This window comes from Amblyraja radiata, chromosome 7 (genome assembly GCF_010909765.2).
Source record: "Amblyraja radiata isolate CabotCenter1 chromosome 7, sAmbRad1.1.pri, whole genome shotgun sequence".
Classification (NCBI taxonomy): Eukaryota; Metazoa; Chordata; class Chondrichthyes; order Rajiformes; family Rajidae; genus Amblyraja; species Amblyraja radiata.
This window is the reverse complement of record NC_045962.1, coordinates 21,210,701-21,230,814: the sequence shown is the minus strand read 5'-3', so window position 1 is coordinate 21,230,814 and position 20,114 is coordinate 21,210,701. Positions and strand designations below refer to the sequence as shown.

Genomic DNA, 20,114 nt, shown 5'->3' with positions numbered 1-20,114 from the left:
TTTTGTTGGGGCGGTTACTTGGGAGATTGAGAAGAGAGTTTCCGAGGCAACTGCTGGTGTTCAGTCTCCGCTAGGGTGTCCTTCTAATCGTCTGTTTGTTCCCGAGTCTCTTCATTCACAGGTGATTCACTGGGCTCATACGTCTCGGATCTCCTGTCATCCCGGTGTCCGCCGAACCCTGTTTGTGGCCAAACAGCGGTTTTGGTGGCCTTCCATGGAGAGGGGGGTTAAGGAGTACGTCGCCGCCTGCAGTATTTGTGCTCAGAACAAGACCTCCCGTCGGGCCGCCTTTGGTCTCCTGAATCCGCTGCCTGTCCCCTCACGCCCCTGGTCAGACATCTCCATGGACTTTGTCACGGGCTTGCCCTCTTCTGAAGGTAACACCTCAGTCATGACTGTAGTGGACAGATTTTCGAAGATGGTCCATTTCATTCCGTTGCACAAGCTTCCCTCCGCCAAGCAGACGGCAGAGGTCATGCTGTTTCATGTTTTTCGCATTCATGGATTTCCCAGAGACATTGTGTCTGACCGGGGGCCTCAGTTCGTGTCCAGGTTTTGGAAGGAGTTTTGTTCTCTGTTGGACGCCACGGTCAGCCTTACATCTGGTTATCACCCGGAATCCAATGGACAGACTGAACGCCTTAACCAGGAATTGGAGACAGGACTGCGGTGCTTGGTGGCACAGAACCCTTCAACTTGGAGCAAACACCTTATTTGGGTGGAGTATGCACACAACACACTTCCTTGCTCATCCTCTGGTCTCACTCCATTCCAGTGTGCCTATGGTTATCAACCGCCATTGTTCCCTGCTGTGGAGAAGGAGTCCAGTGTGCCCTCCGCTCAGGCTCTCGTCCGTCGCTGTCGCAAGGTTTGGAATGGGGCTCGTCAGATGCTGTTGCGCAGTTCTGCGCGTTACAAGAGGATGGCTGACCGTGGAAGAACGCCGGCTCCAGTATACTTGCCTGGTCAAAGGGTGTGGCTCTCCACTCGAGACTTACTGCTGAGGGTGGAATCCCGGAAGCTGGCTCCTCGTTTTGTTGGTCCTTTCCCCATTTCGAAGGTCATCAATCCTGTGGCGGTTCGTCTCAAACTCCCCCGTGCCATGAGGGTCCACCCTACTTTCCATGTCTCCCGTCTGAAGCCATTTAAGGAGAGTCCTCTGGTCCCTGCCTCTGCCCCCCCGGTTCCTTGATGGGGGTCCAGTGTTTACGGTCAGCCGGTTGCTGGGGATGCGCCGGCGTGGTCGTGGTTGTCAGTATCTTGTGGATTGGGAGGGGTATGGACCTGAGGAGCGGTCTTGGGTGCCAGCTCGCAACATATGCGACCCGGAACTTATCAGGGACTATCGGCGCCAACATCCTGAAGATCCTGGGCCGTCAGGAGCCGGCCGTGGAGGGGGGGGTACTGTCAGGTCTCGCGTTTGATCTAGTTTCTATTTCTTATTGGTTTTTAGTATTAGAGTTTGCATTCTTGTTTTATTTTGGTGTCTCACATCTCCTCTTGTTTCAGGTCCCATTTCCTGTCAGGTCGTTTACCCTCATGTGATTGTTGGCCACCCCCTGATGTGTTTCACCTGTGTCTCGTTATCCCCTGCTAGTCTGTATTTAAGCCTTTTGTGTTTTAGTTCCCATTGCCAGTTCGTTGTGTATGCTACTTGGTATCACCTCGTTCCAGCTCTCGAAATCTTGTGACCTTGTGATCTCGACCTTTGCCTGTATTTTCGACCACTGGTTCTTGCCTGCTCCTATATGGTACTGTTGCCTCTGTTTTGCCTACCTGTGTACTGACTTGGACCGATTAAACGCCGAAGACTGATCTGCCCTGTGTCTGAGCCTGCATTTGTGTCCTCCTCCTCGTTCAGTTCTGACAATTCCTTCTCTCCAGAGATGCTGCCTGACCTGCTGGGTTACTCCAGCTTTATGAGTCTATCTTCTAGCATTTTAGCGAATGTGCATTATACCAATACCTGAGCACATGAAGACTAAACATTCACACAGGTGCCAAAGCTCAGCAAAGATTGGTGACTGTAACAATAATGTAAGTTAACAAAAAAGCACCTTGAGAAATACTAAACACCAAGGTATTCTGGTTGACTAACCAAGTTGAGTCTGAAGAAGTTTCTAGACCCGAAATATCACCCATTCCATCTCTCAAGAGATGCTGCCTGACCCGCCGAGTTACTCCAGCATTTTGTATCTATCTTCTGTTGAAAACAGCATCTGCAGTTCCTTCCCACACCAAGTTATTCCCATTGTTTTTGTTTTTTGTGCTAGCCAATTTGAAGTGCATTATTAACTTTAACTTTAGTTCTACACTGGTATGTATGAATATTGGAACTTTATGTTGATGTAAAAATAAAATCCTTAACACAGATTGGGTTTCATTTTCAGGGTGATCAAAACTGATCACAATACTCCAGAGGGGCCTCACCAGCATGTTTTACAACTGTAACACAACATCCCAACTTCTATGTGCAGGAAGAAACTGAAGATGCTGGTTAATACACCTTCTAACCCAAGATGTCACTTGCATGTATTATTTTTCTCCAGAGATGCTGCCTGACCCATTGAGTTAATCCAGCATTTTGTGTTTCACCCAACTTCTGTACTCAATACCCTGAGTGATCAGGGCCAATGAACCAAAAGCCTTTTTGTACCACCCTATCTGCCTGTGATGCCACTTTCAGGAAACTATGGACCTGGCGTCGGGGAACTGCCGTGAGAGGTGAGGGGGGGAAGGAAGAAAGGAGGACCCAGCATGAGGGTGGGGGGAGGGGAATGGAACTGATGCGGGATAATTTGTCACTTTGTCAGGGCCATTTATGGGTATGCAAAACAAAGAATTTTGCTGTGACTGGTCACATGTGACAATAAAGTATTCATTTATTCATTCATACTCCTAAATTCCTCTACTGTTCCCTCTAGTCTTGAATGTCTTGCTCATAGCATGTATAAATGCACCAGAATTGTTGCAGGCCCATCTCCAGTCGACACTGCAAGTTCTCCAATCAAGACCCTTGGATAGTTCCACATATACAACGTATATATGTTGAAAAACATCTGAGAGTGCATTGGGCAAGAATAAAAAAGTATACTGGGATATAATATCAGATGGCTATATATAGTCCTAGCTTCAGTGAAAACACTACAACTTCACAGGCTGTAAAATCATTTTTCTAGGCAGAATAAAAGCACCCAATATATTTCTGCAAGATATTTAAACGACCTTCCTTCCTCCCCCCAACTGTGGCTTGCATGTTTACTCGGATAAATGACTTATTTTCAAGCCACAATTGAATCGTTAGAAGAGGATGGTGTGCAATGGAATCTGATAACATCTTATGTGTAGGAAGGAACGTGTCGGTTAGAGATGGGTCCACTCTGAAGAAGGGTCTCGATCCGAAACATCACCCATTCCTTCTCTCCAGAGATGCTGCCAGTCCTGCTGAGTTATGCATTTTGTGTCTATCGTTGCTGATTACATTTTAAATAGTCTGGTAAAGAAACTGACAACGATGTACCGATGATGGAAAGAAAATCACTAAGAGACCAAGCAAAAGATTGAATCTTGGCACACTAAGCTTACCGTAATGTGTCAATATCTTTATGGAATCTGCAAAAAGGTACATAATTGCGCGTGGAATGCACACAGATTTTTTGAAAGAAAAATTATCTTTTTAAAGAAATTGTAGTTGTGGAATGACTGCAGAAACAAATGCCAGAATTTTACAACTGTTGACAATGCACTATTTAATAAAGTAACATCTCTAAACAAGCCTGGAATGGATAATCCATGCCAACAGAACTTCTTGTGCTTTACAGACAGGATGTAAAAATCTGACATTTCAGAGAATCAGACACTTCACAGTGAGCATCAAATGTGATTGTTTTCTCTGGAACATCAGAGGCTGAGAAATAAATAGAGTTAATAGAACCTGTTCACCAAGATGAAAATGTCAAAGACTAGAAGGCATGGCTTTAAGGTAAGAGGGTCTACGTTTAGAGAAGATGCGAGGCAATTTTTATTTTTATAGAGAGTGGCAGATATGCAGGGAATGGAGGGATATGGATCACATGCCGGCAGGCAAGATTAGTTTAAATTGGCATCATGTTTGTTGTGGACATTGTGGGCTAACGGACATGATTAGAAACATAGAAACATAGAAATTAGGTGCAGGAGTAGGCCATTCGGCCCTTCGAGCCTGCTCCGCCATTCAATATGATCATGGCTGATCATCCAACTCAGTTTCCCGTACCTGCCTTCTCTCCATACCCTCTGATCCCCTTAGCCACAAGGGCCACATCTAACTCCCTCTTAAATATAGCCAATGAACTGGCCTCGACTACCCTCTGTGGCAGAGAGTTCCAGAGATTCACCACTCTCTGTGTGAAAAAAGTTCTTCTCATCTCGGTTTTAAAGGATTTCCCCCTTATCCTTAAGCTGTGACCCCTTGTCCTGGACTTCCCCAACATCGGGAGCAATCTTCCTGCATCTAGCCTGTCCAACCCCTTAAGAATTTTGTAAGTTTCTATAAGATCCCCTCTCAATCTCCTAAATTCTAGAGAGTATAAACCAAGTCTATCCAGTCTTTCTTCATAAGACAGTCCTGACATCCCAGGAATCAGTCTGGTGAACCTTCTCTGCACTCCCTCTATGGCAATAATGTCCTTCCTCAGATTTGGAGACCAAAACTGTACGCAATACTCCAGATGTGGTCTCACCAAGACCCTGTACAACTGCAGTAGAACCTCCCTGCTCCTATACTCAAATCCTTTTGCTATGAAAGCTAACATACCATTCGCTTTCTTCACTGCCTGCTGCACCTGCATGCCTACTTTCAATGACTGGTGTACCATGACACCCAGGTCTCGCTGCATCTCCCCTTTTCCTAGTCGGCCACCATTTAGATAATAGTCTGCTTTCCTGTTTTTGCCACCAAAATGGATAACCTCACATTTATCCACATTATACTGCATCTGCCAAACATTTGCCCACTCACCCAGCCTATCCAAGTCACCTTGCAGTCTCCTAGCATCCTCCTCACAGCTAACACTGCCCTCCCCCCCCAGCTTAGTGTCATCCGCAAACCTGGAGATATTGCCTTCAATTCCCTCATATCCCTGTGCTGTATGTTCTCTATGCCCACATATAAACTTTAAACTTTTAAAAGTCATGAACTGGTCCTGGCAGCCATCCTTCAATGGAGACAGTACTTTCCTGCTAAGATTGACAACATCTTAGAAAAAAACAAACCTAAAATTGAAACTGACAACATCCTACTCATCAGCAAACCGATTTTCTATTAGTCCCAAATTCAATTTAAAAAAAAAATTCTTATAATTATCCTGCAGCAGGTGCATCCATCAGATGAATAAACTATTAATCAGGGATACTTTTTTTTGTGTCAGTATTAGGAATTCTACTGGTATCTCTAAATTTTATTTTAATTGATCTGGATGTAAAACTGCGGAGGTGTTGCACGACCGAAGTTGTTATCTTCATTATTTAATGTTGGAGACCCATTTCCCCTTCATGCAATTGTGAGATATCCCAATGCAAAAATTAATAAAGAGGGAAGTTGTCCTCGGTGCCTCGTCTACTATTTGGTTCATAGTCAACCTTGCATATATCGTTTTTTTCCAGAGATGCTGCCTGACCCGCTGAGTTACTCCAGCATTTAGTGTCCATCTCTTCGGTGTAAACCAGCATCTGAAATTCCTTCCAACACATTAAATATCGCTTGGTTATTACCACGGCGCTATTCATTGGTGTCAGTGCATGCAAATTAACTTTCACGTTTCCTATATTACAACCAAAGATCCGCTCTATGATCTTTGATTACAACGACTACACCTACAAATACTTAGATGACAGTATACTCCTTTGGAGAAGGTTTTGCAAAAGAGGAGGAAGCCGTTGCACAAATGCGAGGATTTTTTCCCTTTCATCTGCTGGTAGTTTCTGCATCCTACCCCGCTTTTTCACAAATTTTCTTTCCACAAATGCAACCGCGCTAAAGATTTCCAGCATTTTCTGGGGGTTTTTTTTTAATGGTGTACGGTCCTTGCTGTAGTGTGACGTGTCCCAAAAGATGCAGTAGTGCCCAGCTGCCTGCCTGCCTGCAGTTGTAAAAGACATCGCCTGCCTGCTGACTTGCAGCTGGTTCAGGAGGTGCGCACCCCTGTCACTGCTCAGTGCCCGGGTCCGGCCGCGGTTGCCTGGCACCCAAACATTGGCCGACCCGCGCTCCCCCGCCCCCTCCACGTAGCCGCCGCCTGACGTCACGGCGAGCGTGTCCTGGAAATCACTCCGGGTCCGCGCGCTGCCGACAAAGGCGTCCGGGTGGTCACAGCCCAGCCCAGCACAGACACAGACACAGGTACAGTAGAGCCGGCACCGCACAGACCAGCCCAGCACAGACACGGTCCAGCACCGCATCGCACCGCACAGACTGCAGCCTCACCGGTCCGTCCGTGGGTGAGTAAGGGAGGGAGGGGAGAGGGGAGTGGACGAAAGATGGGGAGTGTGGGAGAGGCAGGAAGGGAGTAGGACATGGAAGGTGAGGGAGGGAGGGAGGGAGGGACGAAGAGAGGGGGAGACAGTGGGAGGGAGAGTGGGGAAGGGATGGAGAGTGTGGGTGAGGGAGGGATGGAGAGGGAGAGAGTGGGGGAGGGATGGGGAGAGTGGGGGAGGGATGGAGAGAGTGGGAGGGAGAGGTGGGAGGGAGAGTGGGGGAGGGAGAGTGGGGGAGGGAGAGGTGGGAGGGAGTGGGGGAGGGAGAGGTGGGAGGGATGGAGAGGGAGGGATGGAGAGTGGGGAGGGAGAGGTGGGAGGGAGTGGGTGAGGGAGGGAGGGTGAGGGAGGGAGAGTGAAAATCGACCCCCTACCACCCCCTCCCTTTTTATGTTTTATTTTTAACCTGTGCTTCTGGAAGGCACAAAATGCTGGCGTAACTCAGCAGGTCAGGCAGCATCTCTGGATAAAAGGAATAGGTGACGTTTTGGGTCAAGACCTTCAGACTGGGAGTTCTCTCCATCCGAGGGTTTCCTCTAATGTGGTTGGAGAGGGGGGGTGAATGGGAGGCCAGTATTGGGAGATCAGCGCTGCCAGAGGTGGGCGAGGAAGCTGCAGATGCCACCGGTAGTGGAGGTTCCTAACCACTCTGAAACAGCAACAGAAAACAGCAGAGGATGCTCAGAAAGTCCAGGGGCCTCTGAGCTAGTCTTTCAGCTCAATATCCCTTCATCAGAACTTGGATCAATCGGCCTGGGCATCAGCTGAATGATGATTATATATGTACAGAAAAAGGCCTGTCAGATCATGCCAGCATTTATGCCGCCCCCTTTCACCTTTAAATGCTGTATCTTTAAAGTCCATCTGTACGGTTCACTTCAATCACTCTCATAGGCAGCAAGTTTCGTTCGCACCTCTCTTTACAAAGAATTTTACAGCGTGTAGGGAAGTGGCCAAGAGACACTACAATCTTGAGCAAATCACACCCTGCTGGAGAAACTCAGTGGGTCAGGCAGCTTCAACATTTTGCCTTGAAGTCATCATGCACCCATGAAACTGCAAAATGTGCCAACGAGGAACAGGAGATCCTGTTTCTGACATCAATGTTTCTATTTCCCCTTTTGCCAGATTATGATCGCTGTCATGGGTTACAATTGACCTATTTGCATCAATTGAATGCTTTACAATACCATTCACCATTTGATTCTATTTTTCCCGCCACCTCACCATAAGTCCTATGCAAACAATATGTATTCTGACGCAATCTTTTTGAAATATTAACCATATAGCTGATCGGCTTAAAAACACACCTTTATCAGTTAATAAAGGAATATTATGCTAATATAATGAACCCTTGGAGTCCAACTCCATGGCTCCCTGAAAGTAGCAGCACAAGTAAAAAGACTGGTAAAGAAGGCATATGGATTGCGTTCATCAGTCAGCCCATTGAATATAAAACTCAGGGAGTCGTGTTGCACTTTTATAAAACTTTGGTGAGGCTGCATTTGGAATACTATGTGCAGTTCTAGTCACCCAATTGGAGGCGTTGGAGAGGGCATGGAAGAGGTTAACCAGGATGCTGCCTGGATTAGAGAGGATTAGTCATAAAATGAGGTTGGACATACTTGGATTGTTTTATCTGAAGCGTTGGCGGTTGATTTGAAGATCTCGGAGGCTTTTAAAATCATGAAAGGTATTGATAGAGTAGATAGTTAAAATATTTTTGAGGTGGAAAAGACAAGTACTGGAGGTTATAGCTTTAAGTTGAAAGAGGGAAAGTTTAAAGTAGATGTGAGAGGTGAGATTTGTTTTTTCACCACTCACAGTGGTAGGTGCATGAAACACACTTCCAGGGATGGTGGCATATAACAAGCTTTTAAATGGATCAAGTGTAGACAGAGGGGATTAGTTTAATTTGACATCAAGTATGGCATGGCATAGGCTGAAGGGCCTGTTCCTGTGCTATGTTCTAAGTGGCATCACTGATTATTCTTTATGGATGTAAAAACAGAATCGTTGAACCCAAATGCCCAGCAGATGTTGTTATTCGTTGCTAATGCTTAGAAATATGCATATAAAATTCTGAACATTGAGCTCTATGATTATGGGAGATGAAGGAAGGTACAGATCTAACCATTTCCTGTGTAACGGTCAAGTGGGTATACAGTTGTACGGTTCCATAGATTATATAACTAAAGATGTTAATCTTTTAAAAACAAGTTGTATTTGAATAAGGCAGAAATAAGGTGTTGCAGATGCTGGTTTACAAAAAGAAGACATAAATTGCTGGAGAAACTCAGTGGGTCAGGCAGCATTTCTGGAGAACATGCATAGGTGGCACAGAGCTTCCAAGTAGTACGGATTTTCCGTATTTTGCAATAAGAATACTGATGTATGATTTTGCATTGTTAAATACGGATTTTTTTAAATCCAACCATAGATAATCATAACAACGAGTCATTGTTGTACCGGCCGAGATGCAGTGGGCAGGTGGGAACAACCGAGACCGGCCCTACTTCCTGATTCATTAACATACCACTCGCCAATGGAAAAGTAATAACCCGGTGAAATTGACTTCAGATCTTGCTGCTTAAAAAATGCAAGGATATAAAAAGTCATACTGTACCTCTAAAAATTATAGCAGATTAAATCTATTAGTATTTTAAATCTGAAGATCTGGATGATTATTTTTGTAAGCGTTGACCTACCACGGTGCTTGGCGTTAAGAGGCTGGACTCCCCCTCCTCCCTCCCCCTCTTTTTCTCTCTCTCTTCCCCCCCCCCTCTCTCTCTTTCCCCCCCCCCCCTCTCTCCGGCATTCAAGGAATCATTTGGCGTTTTGCAAAGACAACTACATCTGCAGTTCCTTCCTATAGAAGAAGAACCTGGCCCGAAACAACTCCTAACCTATTCCCTCCACAGATGCTGCCTAGGCCGCTGAGTTCGTCCAGCGCTATGTGTTTTTTAATTTAACTCTGAAATTGAAGATAGACACAAAAACTTGGAGTAACTCAGCGGGACAGGCAGCGACTCTGGAGAGAAGGAATGGTTGACGTTTCGGGTAGAGACCCTTCTTCAGATAATCATAAGTACTCTCACCGACGAGAGTTCAGTTCAGTCTGAAAAAGTGTCTCGACCAGAAACGTCATCCATTACTTCTCTCCAGAGTCGCTGCCTGTCCCGCTCCAGGTTTAAACAGAGCGCTGTCAGTATAACGCTTGGGAATTTAAAAGAAGAGCTGTCACTGCAGCACTATCGGATCTAAATGTAGCGCTACCGGCTGGAGCGCTATGGGCTTTAAACATAGCGCTATGGGCTTTACACATAGCGATATGGCCACAGTGCTATGGTCACAGACTGTTCAGGAAAATTCTCGTATAACAATCTTTGGAATTCTCTTTCTTAGTGGAAGTTGAGCCTATGATTATTTTTCAGGCAGTGGTAGAATTCTGGATAAGCCTAGTGGTGAAAGGTTACCAGTGGGATTGCAGTTACATTGGGATTGGCCTTGATTTTACAGAACAGGTGGGCTCAAGGGGGAGAGAGGGAGGGGTGGAGAGAGGGAGAGGATGGGGAGGGAGAGAAGGAAGGAAGGAGAAAAAAAGGAAGGAGGAGAGGGGGGGAGGGATGGAGAGAAAGAGGGAAAAGGAGGGTGAGAGGGATGGAGATGAGGGGAGGGAGGCAGAGAGGAAGGAGGGAGGGAGAGACGAAGGGAGGGAGAGTGGGAGGGAGAGAGTGAGCTGAGACATGAGAGCAGGTTGTAAAAACGAAGATAACGAAAGCTGTTGGAGGCAACGAAAGCTGCCTTGCATAACACTGTACAAGTGAGTAACAGAAGCAGGCAGACACGGTGTAGTTACATAGATCTGTTTTGCCTTGCTCATGAATGAATGAATGAATGAATGAATACGTTTATTGTCATTTGAATGAATGAATGAATGAATGAATACGTTTATTGTCATTGCACAATACTGTGCAACGAAATTCCATTACATCTCCTCCGGTTAAAAACAATACAAACACGACAACCATTGACACATATGTACACTTATTAGTAAAAAATAAATAGGTGTTTTAAAAGAATTTAAAATAATTTGGCGGCATTTCTTAGAATTACATTTTGCTTCCCCAGTGTTCTCTGTTGGAATTTAGCTCTTTTATCGCACATGGGTAGAAACTATTCTTTAGCCTTCAGAGTCCTGAATCGCCTCCCAGAGGGTAGCAGAGTAAAAAGGTGGTTGGCAGGGTGGGATGTGTCCTGCTTGATATTTGTGGCCAGGCGCAAGCATCGGGCCCTATATATGTCATCCAAGGAGGGCAGTTGGGCGTTTGTAATGTTCTGCGCAGTTTTTATAATTCCCTGCAACACCCTCCTCTCAGCCACAGTACAGCTAGCAAACCACACCAGGATTCCATAGGAGAGGATACTCTCCACGGCGCATCGGTAGAAGGACAACAGCAGCGGCTGTGAGACGTTTGCTCTCCGCAGAGACCTCAGGAAATACAGCCGCTGATGTGACTTCTTCACGAGAGTGACGGTGTTCATTTGCCATTTAAGGTCCTGGGAGATGTTTATTCCCAGGAACTTAAAGCCAGTGACTCTCTCCACCATGTCTCCTTTGATGTATAGAGGAGCAGGTTCCTCTCTCCTCTTCCTCCTGAAGTCAACGACCAGCTCTTTCGTCTTCGATGGATTGAGTACCAGGTTGTTTTTGGTACACCAGACAGTCAGTTTTTGGACTTCATCCCTGTAGGCAGACTCGTCGTTGTTGCCTATCAGTCCGACCACAGTCGTGTCGTCCGCAAACTTAATGATCCTATTTGTACTGTGTGTTGGTATACAATCATAAGTGTATATTGTGTACAAAATGGGACTCAGCACACAACCTTGTGGCGCTCCTGTGCTGAGCGTCAGGACCGGGGAGTAACTGGACCCCATCCTGACAGTCTGTGGGCGATCTGTTAGAAAGTCCCTAATCCATCCGCATGTTATTGCATTAATACCCAGATCAGACAGTTTGTCCACCATTCTGCTGGGGATGATCGTATTAAATGCAGAACTAAAGTCTACAAATAACATCCTCACATATGAGCCAGGACGCTCCAGATGTGTCAGTGCAGAATGTAGAGCTGTGTTGATGGCATCTTCCGTTGATCTATTTGCTCTATACGCAAATTGATGCTGATCCAGGGTGGGTGGGAGTGAGGACTTAATGTGGGCCTCATCTTTGCGTTGTTAACGTGTGCCCACAAAAAAAGCAACAACAAATAGCACGCAGGAAGCATTTTGAAAATTTCAGGAGATGCCATCAAATTCCAGGAAATTTGGGGTTCTATTTCAGGAATTTTTTTTTGAGGTCTGGAAGCACTGGGATTAGTACACCTTGAAGAGACATTGACACTTTGTTTTTATGTAGAGGGGTAATAGAGGTAAGGTATGTGATTTGAGAGTAATGTATCGTCTTCGGGGGGAATAAAGTACGACCTACTCGACACCGCTGCTAAAATGGCACTGTTAAATGCGCAAAGTTCAAAAAAACAAATGAACTGCAGTTAAACGGAAAAAATACAGATTATCAGGTGTTTTGTGCGTGGGAGCTTGTATGCGTTACGCAGGCAACCAGACGGTATTACTGTGTTTAAACAATAAATAAAATGTGCTTCTAGTTGTCCGGGGGGAGTGGGAGGAGATAAAATTGTTCATTGTCATGCACACTTGTCACCAGGCTGGCAGGAAATTTGTGTTTCCCCCCCCCCCCCCCCCCCCCCCCCCCCCCCGCCCCCCATGTTTTAAAAGTGATTTCCGCCCATGAATGAATTTCTGAAAATAGGTGAAGCAAAAAGTAGCATATTCTCTGGAAAGGCTTATCCTAAAATAATTGATCGGAAGTGTTGGATTTTTAGTCAGGACGTCTTGATAACAAACTGGACTGGTCTGTCAACTCTGACTCCCTCTACAAAAAAGGCCAGAGCAGACTCTTTTTCCTCAGAAGGCTCAAATCCTTCAATGTGTGTAATGATATGCTGCACATGTTTTACAACACTGTGGTTGCAAGTGTTATTTTCTACGCTGTTGTCTGCTGGGGCAACAGCATTAGTGCAAAAAACAACAAGAAGCTGGTCAAACAGGTTAAACGAGCTAGCTCAGTGCTGGAGGGGAGAGTAGACTCTGGGATGGATGTGCTTGAGAGGCGTATGAGGCACAAGGTGCAGGTCATCCTGAAAAACCCCAGGCATCCCATCCATGTAATTCTGGAGAGTCAAAAGAGCACTCGGAACAACTACCGGCTCCTCTCCCTGCCCTGTAGAACGGAGCGGTTCAGGAGATCCTTCACCCCTGCAGCCATTAGATTTTATAATTCGGACCGCTAGGCTGTAGGGGGATGCATTTTGCAATTTTTAATTGTTAATTATTGGTCTTTTTAAGTATTTATTGCTCTCAGGTAGTGTCCACATTGTATTCTATGTATTTTCTGTCTGCGTTCGTTTTGTATCTGTGGGTTTGTTGGTTGGGGGCTTCTGGACGTCTGAATTTCCCTGAGGGGATCAATAAAGTATTTATTATTATTATTATTATCATTCAGTCAGTGAGCTGTAGATGTGGATGTTATGACGGTAATCGCAAGCACATTAAGATGGCGCGAAACATTACCCATGACGTACTGCGGCTTTGATCTTTGGTCGGGGCTTCATTGGCGCTCGCGCGCATTACGTACCACGTGGCGTGGTGGATGCGAAGGTGTTGCGAGTCGAGAGATGAGACGCGAGAAGATTAGAAAGAATAGGGATTAAAAATGCAAATTGGCTTCTACATCACCTGGTGCTATAAGCAGGAAGCAGCTGTTCAAACAGCAGTATGCAATGAATGCACTGTCAAGTAAGATGCGTAGAAGACATGTCAAATGGTAGCAAAGTTATGCATTTTTGTACTCTTGCATAGGTATGATCGCACATTTAAAAAAAAAAAAATCAGCAAAATGGCACAGCGTAAAAATACTGATTTCCTCAGGAAAATACTGATTTTCAGGTACTAAAATACTGAAATGCTCTGACAAAACCTGGCAGCTCTGGTGACATGTCGAGTCATGTTTTCTTCTTTACTCGCATAAACTTAGTGAGTCCAAAACCACTTAATTGGGCATTTGTATTATGGTAAAACTGTTTTACCCCTTGCTGTGTTGATAGTCCATTACCTATGCCTGAAGGTTAGTGGGCTTTTTTTCATTCATTATTGTATTCTTTACATAACGCATAGCTGTAATTTCATGCCTATCCCCAACTGCCCTAGATGGAGTGGGGGCTCTATTCATTCCACCGAAAGGACTCCTGCTCTACTGTTGGAGAATGAGTGCAGGATTTAGATCGTGAAGAATTTGGTGAAAGATGAGATGTGCAATTTGGCAGGGAGATGTACAGGTGATGTTCCTGGTTCCCTTGACCTTCCTGGTAGTAGCAATATCAGGTTTGGTAGGGTGCAGTCAGTGTATTTTGTAAATGGTATCCACTGTGGCCATTGTTTGTCATGGAAGGTATCAGGCTTTGAGTTATTGGGGATGACTTGTTATATCACATGCCCAATGTACCTTGTGAATGATAGTATTGCCTTGCTGTCAGGTGTGTGGAGGGAGGGGTGGCTTCTCACGGTGTTCGGCTTGTGACTGACTCTGACAGTTACATTTATGCGACTGATCCAATTGAGTTTCTGGTCAGTGGTGATCCCCGGGATATCGAAGATGGGTAACCCAGCCATGGTAATGTCACTGAATGCAAGGGGTAGATGGCCTGACTCTTTTGGAAATATGTGTAAAAAGGAACTGCAGAGGCTGGTTTACACTGAAGTTAGACACAAAATGCTGGAGTAATTCAGGGGAACAGAAAAGAATGCCCATTCCCTCTCTCCAGAGTTGTTGCCTGTCCCACTGATTTACTCCAGCATTTTGTATCTATCTTTTGAAGATATAATTGGCTGGAAATTAAATAATGTGCTTATTACCTGCCATTTATCAGCCCATACCTCAACGTTGTCCAGCTCTCGTTGGATGTTGGCAGGAGGTGCTTCATCTGAACTGTAAACGGAATTGAACATTGTGCCATTGTCACTGAACATCCACACTTTGAACGTACAACAAAAAAAAACTTTTTATGAAGCAGCTAAATAAGTCTAGATATAGGACATTTGCTTTGAGGTACTACTCTTAGGTATGTTGCAAAGCGTACCTGAAGCGTCGTTGAAGATCTGCTGCTGAGGGTGTGCGCGATTTTGGCGCCGTTTAGAGGGGGCGGGTTTAAAACGCGATTTTCTCTAAGCTGTTCCAATCGAAAATGTTCAGCCTAGTTAATTATTAACGAAAAATCGCTGGAAGACCCCGTCGCAAAAGCTATTATTAGGTTTAAAGGCCTTGAATAATAGTTATAGTAGTTTAAAAATCAATCTCTAAACCCGCGACCGCCAGCAACCGCAGGGTCTCATAAAGCAAATAGCAGAAGTTAGGTTGTATATTTTTACATTAAAAAGGGCTTCTAAAGATCCCTTTATACAAAGTTTAATATTGCGAGTAGCTCAATTTGGGCCCATTATATCGCACAGTATTTTTCTCGGCATTTGGGGCACAAATCTACCGCAATGTGAACATTCTAAACCAGCGCGTTCCACAGGGACCCACTTGAAAGCTGATTTAAATGGGCATTTATTTACAGCAATTAAACACTAAATTCCTTCCATTTGGCCTATAAATTAATGTAAATGAGATTTAAAAATCATGTTTTATTGTGAATTATTTGTGAATATTATTTGGACATTTAGGCTATTTAAAAATGTTAATCATTTATTAAGAAATGGATAGATGTTTAGATCTAGTAATTGAAGTCTGAAATTAGCTACAATTAGGTAACTAACTAATTATATGCTTTAATTTCAGGTCATCCAAGTAAGATTATTTTATATTTGTTTCAGAATGCTTCAATCTATGATAACTGAAAATTTCATTCAGTTCTCTTAATTTTTAAGAAAGTTATGGGCTTTTGACTGTTCACGATCACAGCTTTTTTGTTATGTCCATAGAAAATCAATAGGGAACAAGATGCTCATTTCCCAGTATGAAAATGGCCATAACTTTTTAAATACTTGAGATATGAAAGTGAATTAGGTGTCAAATTAAACTTATTTTTATGCTTTATCTGATGGGATAAATTACAGACTTGATTTTTAAAATCTCAAAATTTTGTAACATTGCTACTACTCTAGAGTTGTCTTGGGAATCTAATGTTTTATCATCAATGACCACAGCCATCTTCAAATAAGATATCATTACTGAGTTTTCCCATTGATGCCCATTGTTTTCAGTTTTCCACGGGTATTTTGATTAATACTTAGTCAACTAGTGTTTTAATGTTAATAATAATAATAAATTTTATTTTCGGGCGCCTTTCAAATCTCAAGGTCACCTTACAAAGATTAAACAGAAGAGAGAAAAAACATATAGTCGGAGAAAAATAAATAATAAGGACATCATCAATACACAAATTAAAGATAGAAATCACTCCAAAGACACAAAATAAAAAAAAAACACAATGTGAAGAGAGAGCAACGGCAGCTAAAGCGCGCCAGCGTCCACTCTCTCTTCCGACAGCCATCTTGGACACAGACTAACAAAGTACCTTACACACAGAAAAATCATCCCCCCACAGTGGTTACCACTGTGGGGGAAGGCACAAAAGTCCAGTCCCCAACCCCAGTTCTCCCAAAAGTCAGGCCTATTAAGGCCACCGCTGTTGCCTCAACGGAGGCCCGATGTTCCTGGCCGTTCTAGCCGGGTGGTCTTGCCCCGGCGTCGGGAGAGTCCTCACAGCGGCTGGGCCACCTGGAACGGCCGCTTCCTAGCAGGGGATTGTCGGCTTCCGAAGCCGACAAGGACGCACCGAGTTGGAGCTCCCAGGCTCCCGATGTTAATGTCGGCGCCGCCCGCTCCGCTCCGCAGACCCGCAGCCCGGAGGTGTTGCTCTCGGCGGTCCAGCTCACCGGAGCTCCAGCGCGTCGATCCAGCGCGGCGACCCAGGCAAGGCATCGCCCGCTCCGCTCCGCGATGGCGCTCCAGCGCTGTGCCGCCACCGAAGCCGAGGTGCTGGGCGGTCCCCACCAGGAAACAGCGCTCCAAGCCCGCTGGTAGGCCACAAGGACGGGTCGACGGGCAGCCCAGAGAAAAAGCTGCCTCACCGACCAGGTAGGGACCTAGAAGTAAGGTTGCCTCCTTCCCCCCCACAATAAGAAGTCCATTTCTCCGAATAAACGACGAACAAAACTAACTAAAAACTGAAAAAAACATAATTAAACGGACGGCTGCTGGTTAGCAGCCGTTCCCCAAGATGGCTCCTCCTCCTCCTGAGGAGTTAATGTTACTGTCGTCTTGCATCCAGAATTCAACCCATTGGTCCATATTTGGTCAGTGAGCAGATATGAGAACACTGTCTGCAACAGATTCCAGCACCTTGATTATTGATTAGACTGGTTGGCCAGTGATAATTTGGGTTTGTACTTAATTATTTGGATCTTGTGAATGGGACATGATTTGGCAAATTTGGAGATTGTCTGTAACTGGCTGCAGGCACAGACTTCTGGAGTGCAATGCCACAGCAGGGATGTTGTCCAGTGCTGCGGCCTTGGCTTTATCTACTGCTGGGTGGTGCAGTGGTAGAGTTGCTGCCTTGCAGCACCAGAGACCGTGGTTCAATCCTAACTACGGGTGCTTGACTGTACGGATTGTTTGCGTCCTCCCCATGACAGGCATGGGTTTTTTCCCGGAATCTTTGGTTTCCTCCCACACTCCAAAGATGTACAGGATTGTTGGCTAATTGGCTTGATATAATTGTAAATTGTCCCTAGTGTGTATGATTCTGTAAGTTTGCAGGGATCGCTGGTCGCCAAAGGGCCTGTTTCTGCACTGTGTATTTCTAAACTAAACTAAAGTTATTCCTGCTGTCATGTGTAATGAATATAATTGGCTAGAGTCTGGCTTCAGTGATGGGAGGATGCAGAGGTAGATCATCAATATGGCACCTCTAGATGAACAACGTTGCAAATGCTTCAGCTGTTTCTTTAGGGCTCATTTCATCCTAATCTAGGTTGGCAAGTATAGAAGTCCAGGCTGACTCACCAGGTGCATGGCATGGCATTGACTCATCCATGCCTTCATCTCCTCCCGACTGGACTATTGCAACTCACTTCTCCTTGGCATCAGCTCCACCTACATCAACCGACTCCAACTGGTCCAGAACGCAACTGCCCGACTCATCACCCACACCAAATCCTGGCATCACATCACTCCAGTCCTCAAACAACTTCACTGGCTTCCCATCTCCCACCAGATCATCTACAAAATCCTGGTCCTCACCTACAAAGCCCTCCACCATCTGGCCCCCCCATATCTCACTGACCTCCTCTCCCTCTACCAACCCTCACGGTCCCTCAGATCCACATCAGCCGGTCTCCTCTCCATCCACAAGTCCAACCTCCGCAGTTTTGGGGACAGAGCCTTCTCCAGGGCAGCTCCCAGGCTCTGGAACTCCCTCCCCCAACTGATCCGCAATTCCGTGTCCTTCACCATCTTCCAGTCTCGCCTCAAGACCCATCTCTTCACCTCTGCCTATCCTTAGCCCCACGTCCCCGTCCCTTTTCATCTGTGCATTAATTGCCTCATACTGTGTTTTGTATTGAATTCTGTCTTTACTTTGTGTACTAGTCATGTCTCTACTATTTATTTCATTCCCCTTACATGTTTTTCCTCTACATGCTCAATTTTTGTAAGGTGTCCTTGAGACTCTTGAAAGGCGCCCATAAATAAAATTTATTATTATTATTATTATTGTTCAAATGAGCCGATACCTACTTTTTCCAGGCAAAATAATCAGAGGGGGAGCATTTTACAGGAAAGCAATGAAGTTAACCTCAATATTTATCCTTCACCACCCGTAGCATATGACACTATTGTGCAGCACTAAGCAACCCCCTTGTACATCCCATCCTTTAATTTCCACGTACAAGGTACAGGTCCACCACTGATTTTCGTTGATCGCAGGTAGTTGAAGACTCAGTGGGCCTGTTTCCACGCTCAATCTCCAAACTTAAACTAAACAATGTTTAATCATTGAACTATCTATCGTGTTAACTATTGGGTTTCAGCAATGGCATTTGATCAAATGAAAGTGTTAACATAAAAATAATAATTTTACTGCCAGAACAACTATTCAATTGTTGAGCGCCTTTTACAAAATTCATGTAAGCAAACACAGTTAGCCAATAAGATAAATGATCATTCAAACCATAAATCTGAAGAACCATAAATCTCGACCCGAAACATCGTCCATTCCTTCTCTCCAGAGATGCTTCCTGTCCCACTGAGTTACTCCAGCATTTTGTGTATATCTGTACTCATAGCTGACTTCCATGGCTAGTCGACAGGTCGAATTTGCCCCATGCGGCCAGGGCTCTGAACTGCGGCCTGACCGGAGCCGGCAGATCTAGCCGACTACCACAACTGGCTTTGGAGACCAATATCCCCACCTTCCTCTTTCCCCCCTCCCCCCCCCCCCCCCCCCCCACCCACCCACCCAATGCCGTGACCTCTCTTGGTCTAGTAAAATGGATAAAAACGGTGGTGAACCTGTATCAATTTGCTGTCCCTCCAAAGTGAAAGATGTAAATGCTTAAGTGACTTTTTTTTGTTTGTTTACAGATTTTCATTTTGAAGACTTCTTCAAAACCTGTTGTTAAAACTCAAGAATATTGAAACCATTGCAGCCGAAGATCCAGAACAATGCATTAATTTATCCAAATGCACCCAGTGCTGTAATTATACAGCAAACATAAAGCTAATTGGAACTTTATTCTTCAAAATGGAACATCTCGGGCTCATTTTTCGGGCTTTAAAGAACTGTAAACAATCTTCAAACAAAGTAGTTCTATTTCTCTTTATTATTACGTCATTAGCAGTTCTAGTTTGCACTGATGAGGACTACTATAAATTGCTTGGATTAACAAAAAGTGCAACTAATCGACAGATAAGACAAGCTTTTAAGAAGCTTGCACTTACAATGCATCCTGATAAAAATCCAGTAAGTAGGATTGTTTTGATCCGTATCTTCAAATGTAGCCTGATAGATATCCTGTGCTGGATTAAACATGAACGAAATGAGGACGTCATACAGTTCAGCATCAAAAGAAAATGTAGTGTATTGCCGAATGAGATTTCCACAGATTGTTTCTGAGCAGATTCTGTATTTTTAAGCCATTTAACGTATCCTGATTTAAATGAGTATTTTGCTCTTGCACTAGAAAGTCAACAAATTTCACGCTAGCAAGAAGCAACTTTGTTTGCCATTGACTTGCTAAAGCCTCTGCTTAACTGTTTCAGTTCCAAGTATTAATTTATGACAAAGTGCTGGCTTGATTCTCAACACCACGGCCCTGTGTAGAAGCAGGGCCCTCCATGTGCAGCTCCCATAACACGGGAGGTCAGAAAAGCCCCACTGTGACACAGCTTATAAAATCAACTTTGTCCAATAATCCAGAAATTATTAAATATCAAATAATTAAAAATTTAGGTTATT

The 20,114-nt window shown here is 44.8% G+C and overlaps 1 protein-coding gene across 1 annotated transcript in view; it reads left to right on the top strand.

Moving 5' to 3' along the window:
• Positions 1–6,315: 6,315 nt before the first annotated feature.
• Positions 6,316–20,114, top strand: part of dnajc10 (DnaJ heat shock protein family (Hsp40) member C10) — a 49,991-nt gene continuing 36,192 nt past the window's right edge. Inside the window, exons 1-2 of the mRNA XM_033023819.1 lie at positions 6,316–6,477; positions 19,241–19,619. Of these exons, the coding sequence (XP_032879710.1) occupies positions 19,401–19,619 (219 nt within the window). The 5' untranslated portion in view covers positions 6,316–6,477; positions 19,241–19,400. The remainder of the gene's footprint in view (positions 6,478–19,240; positions 19,620–20,114) is intronic.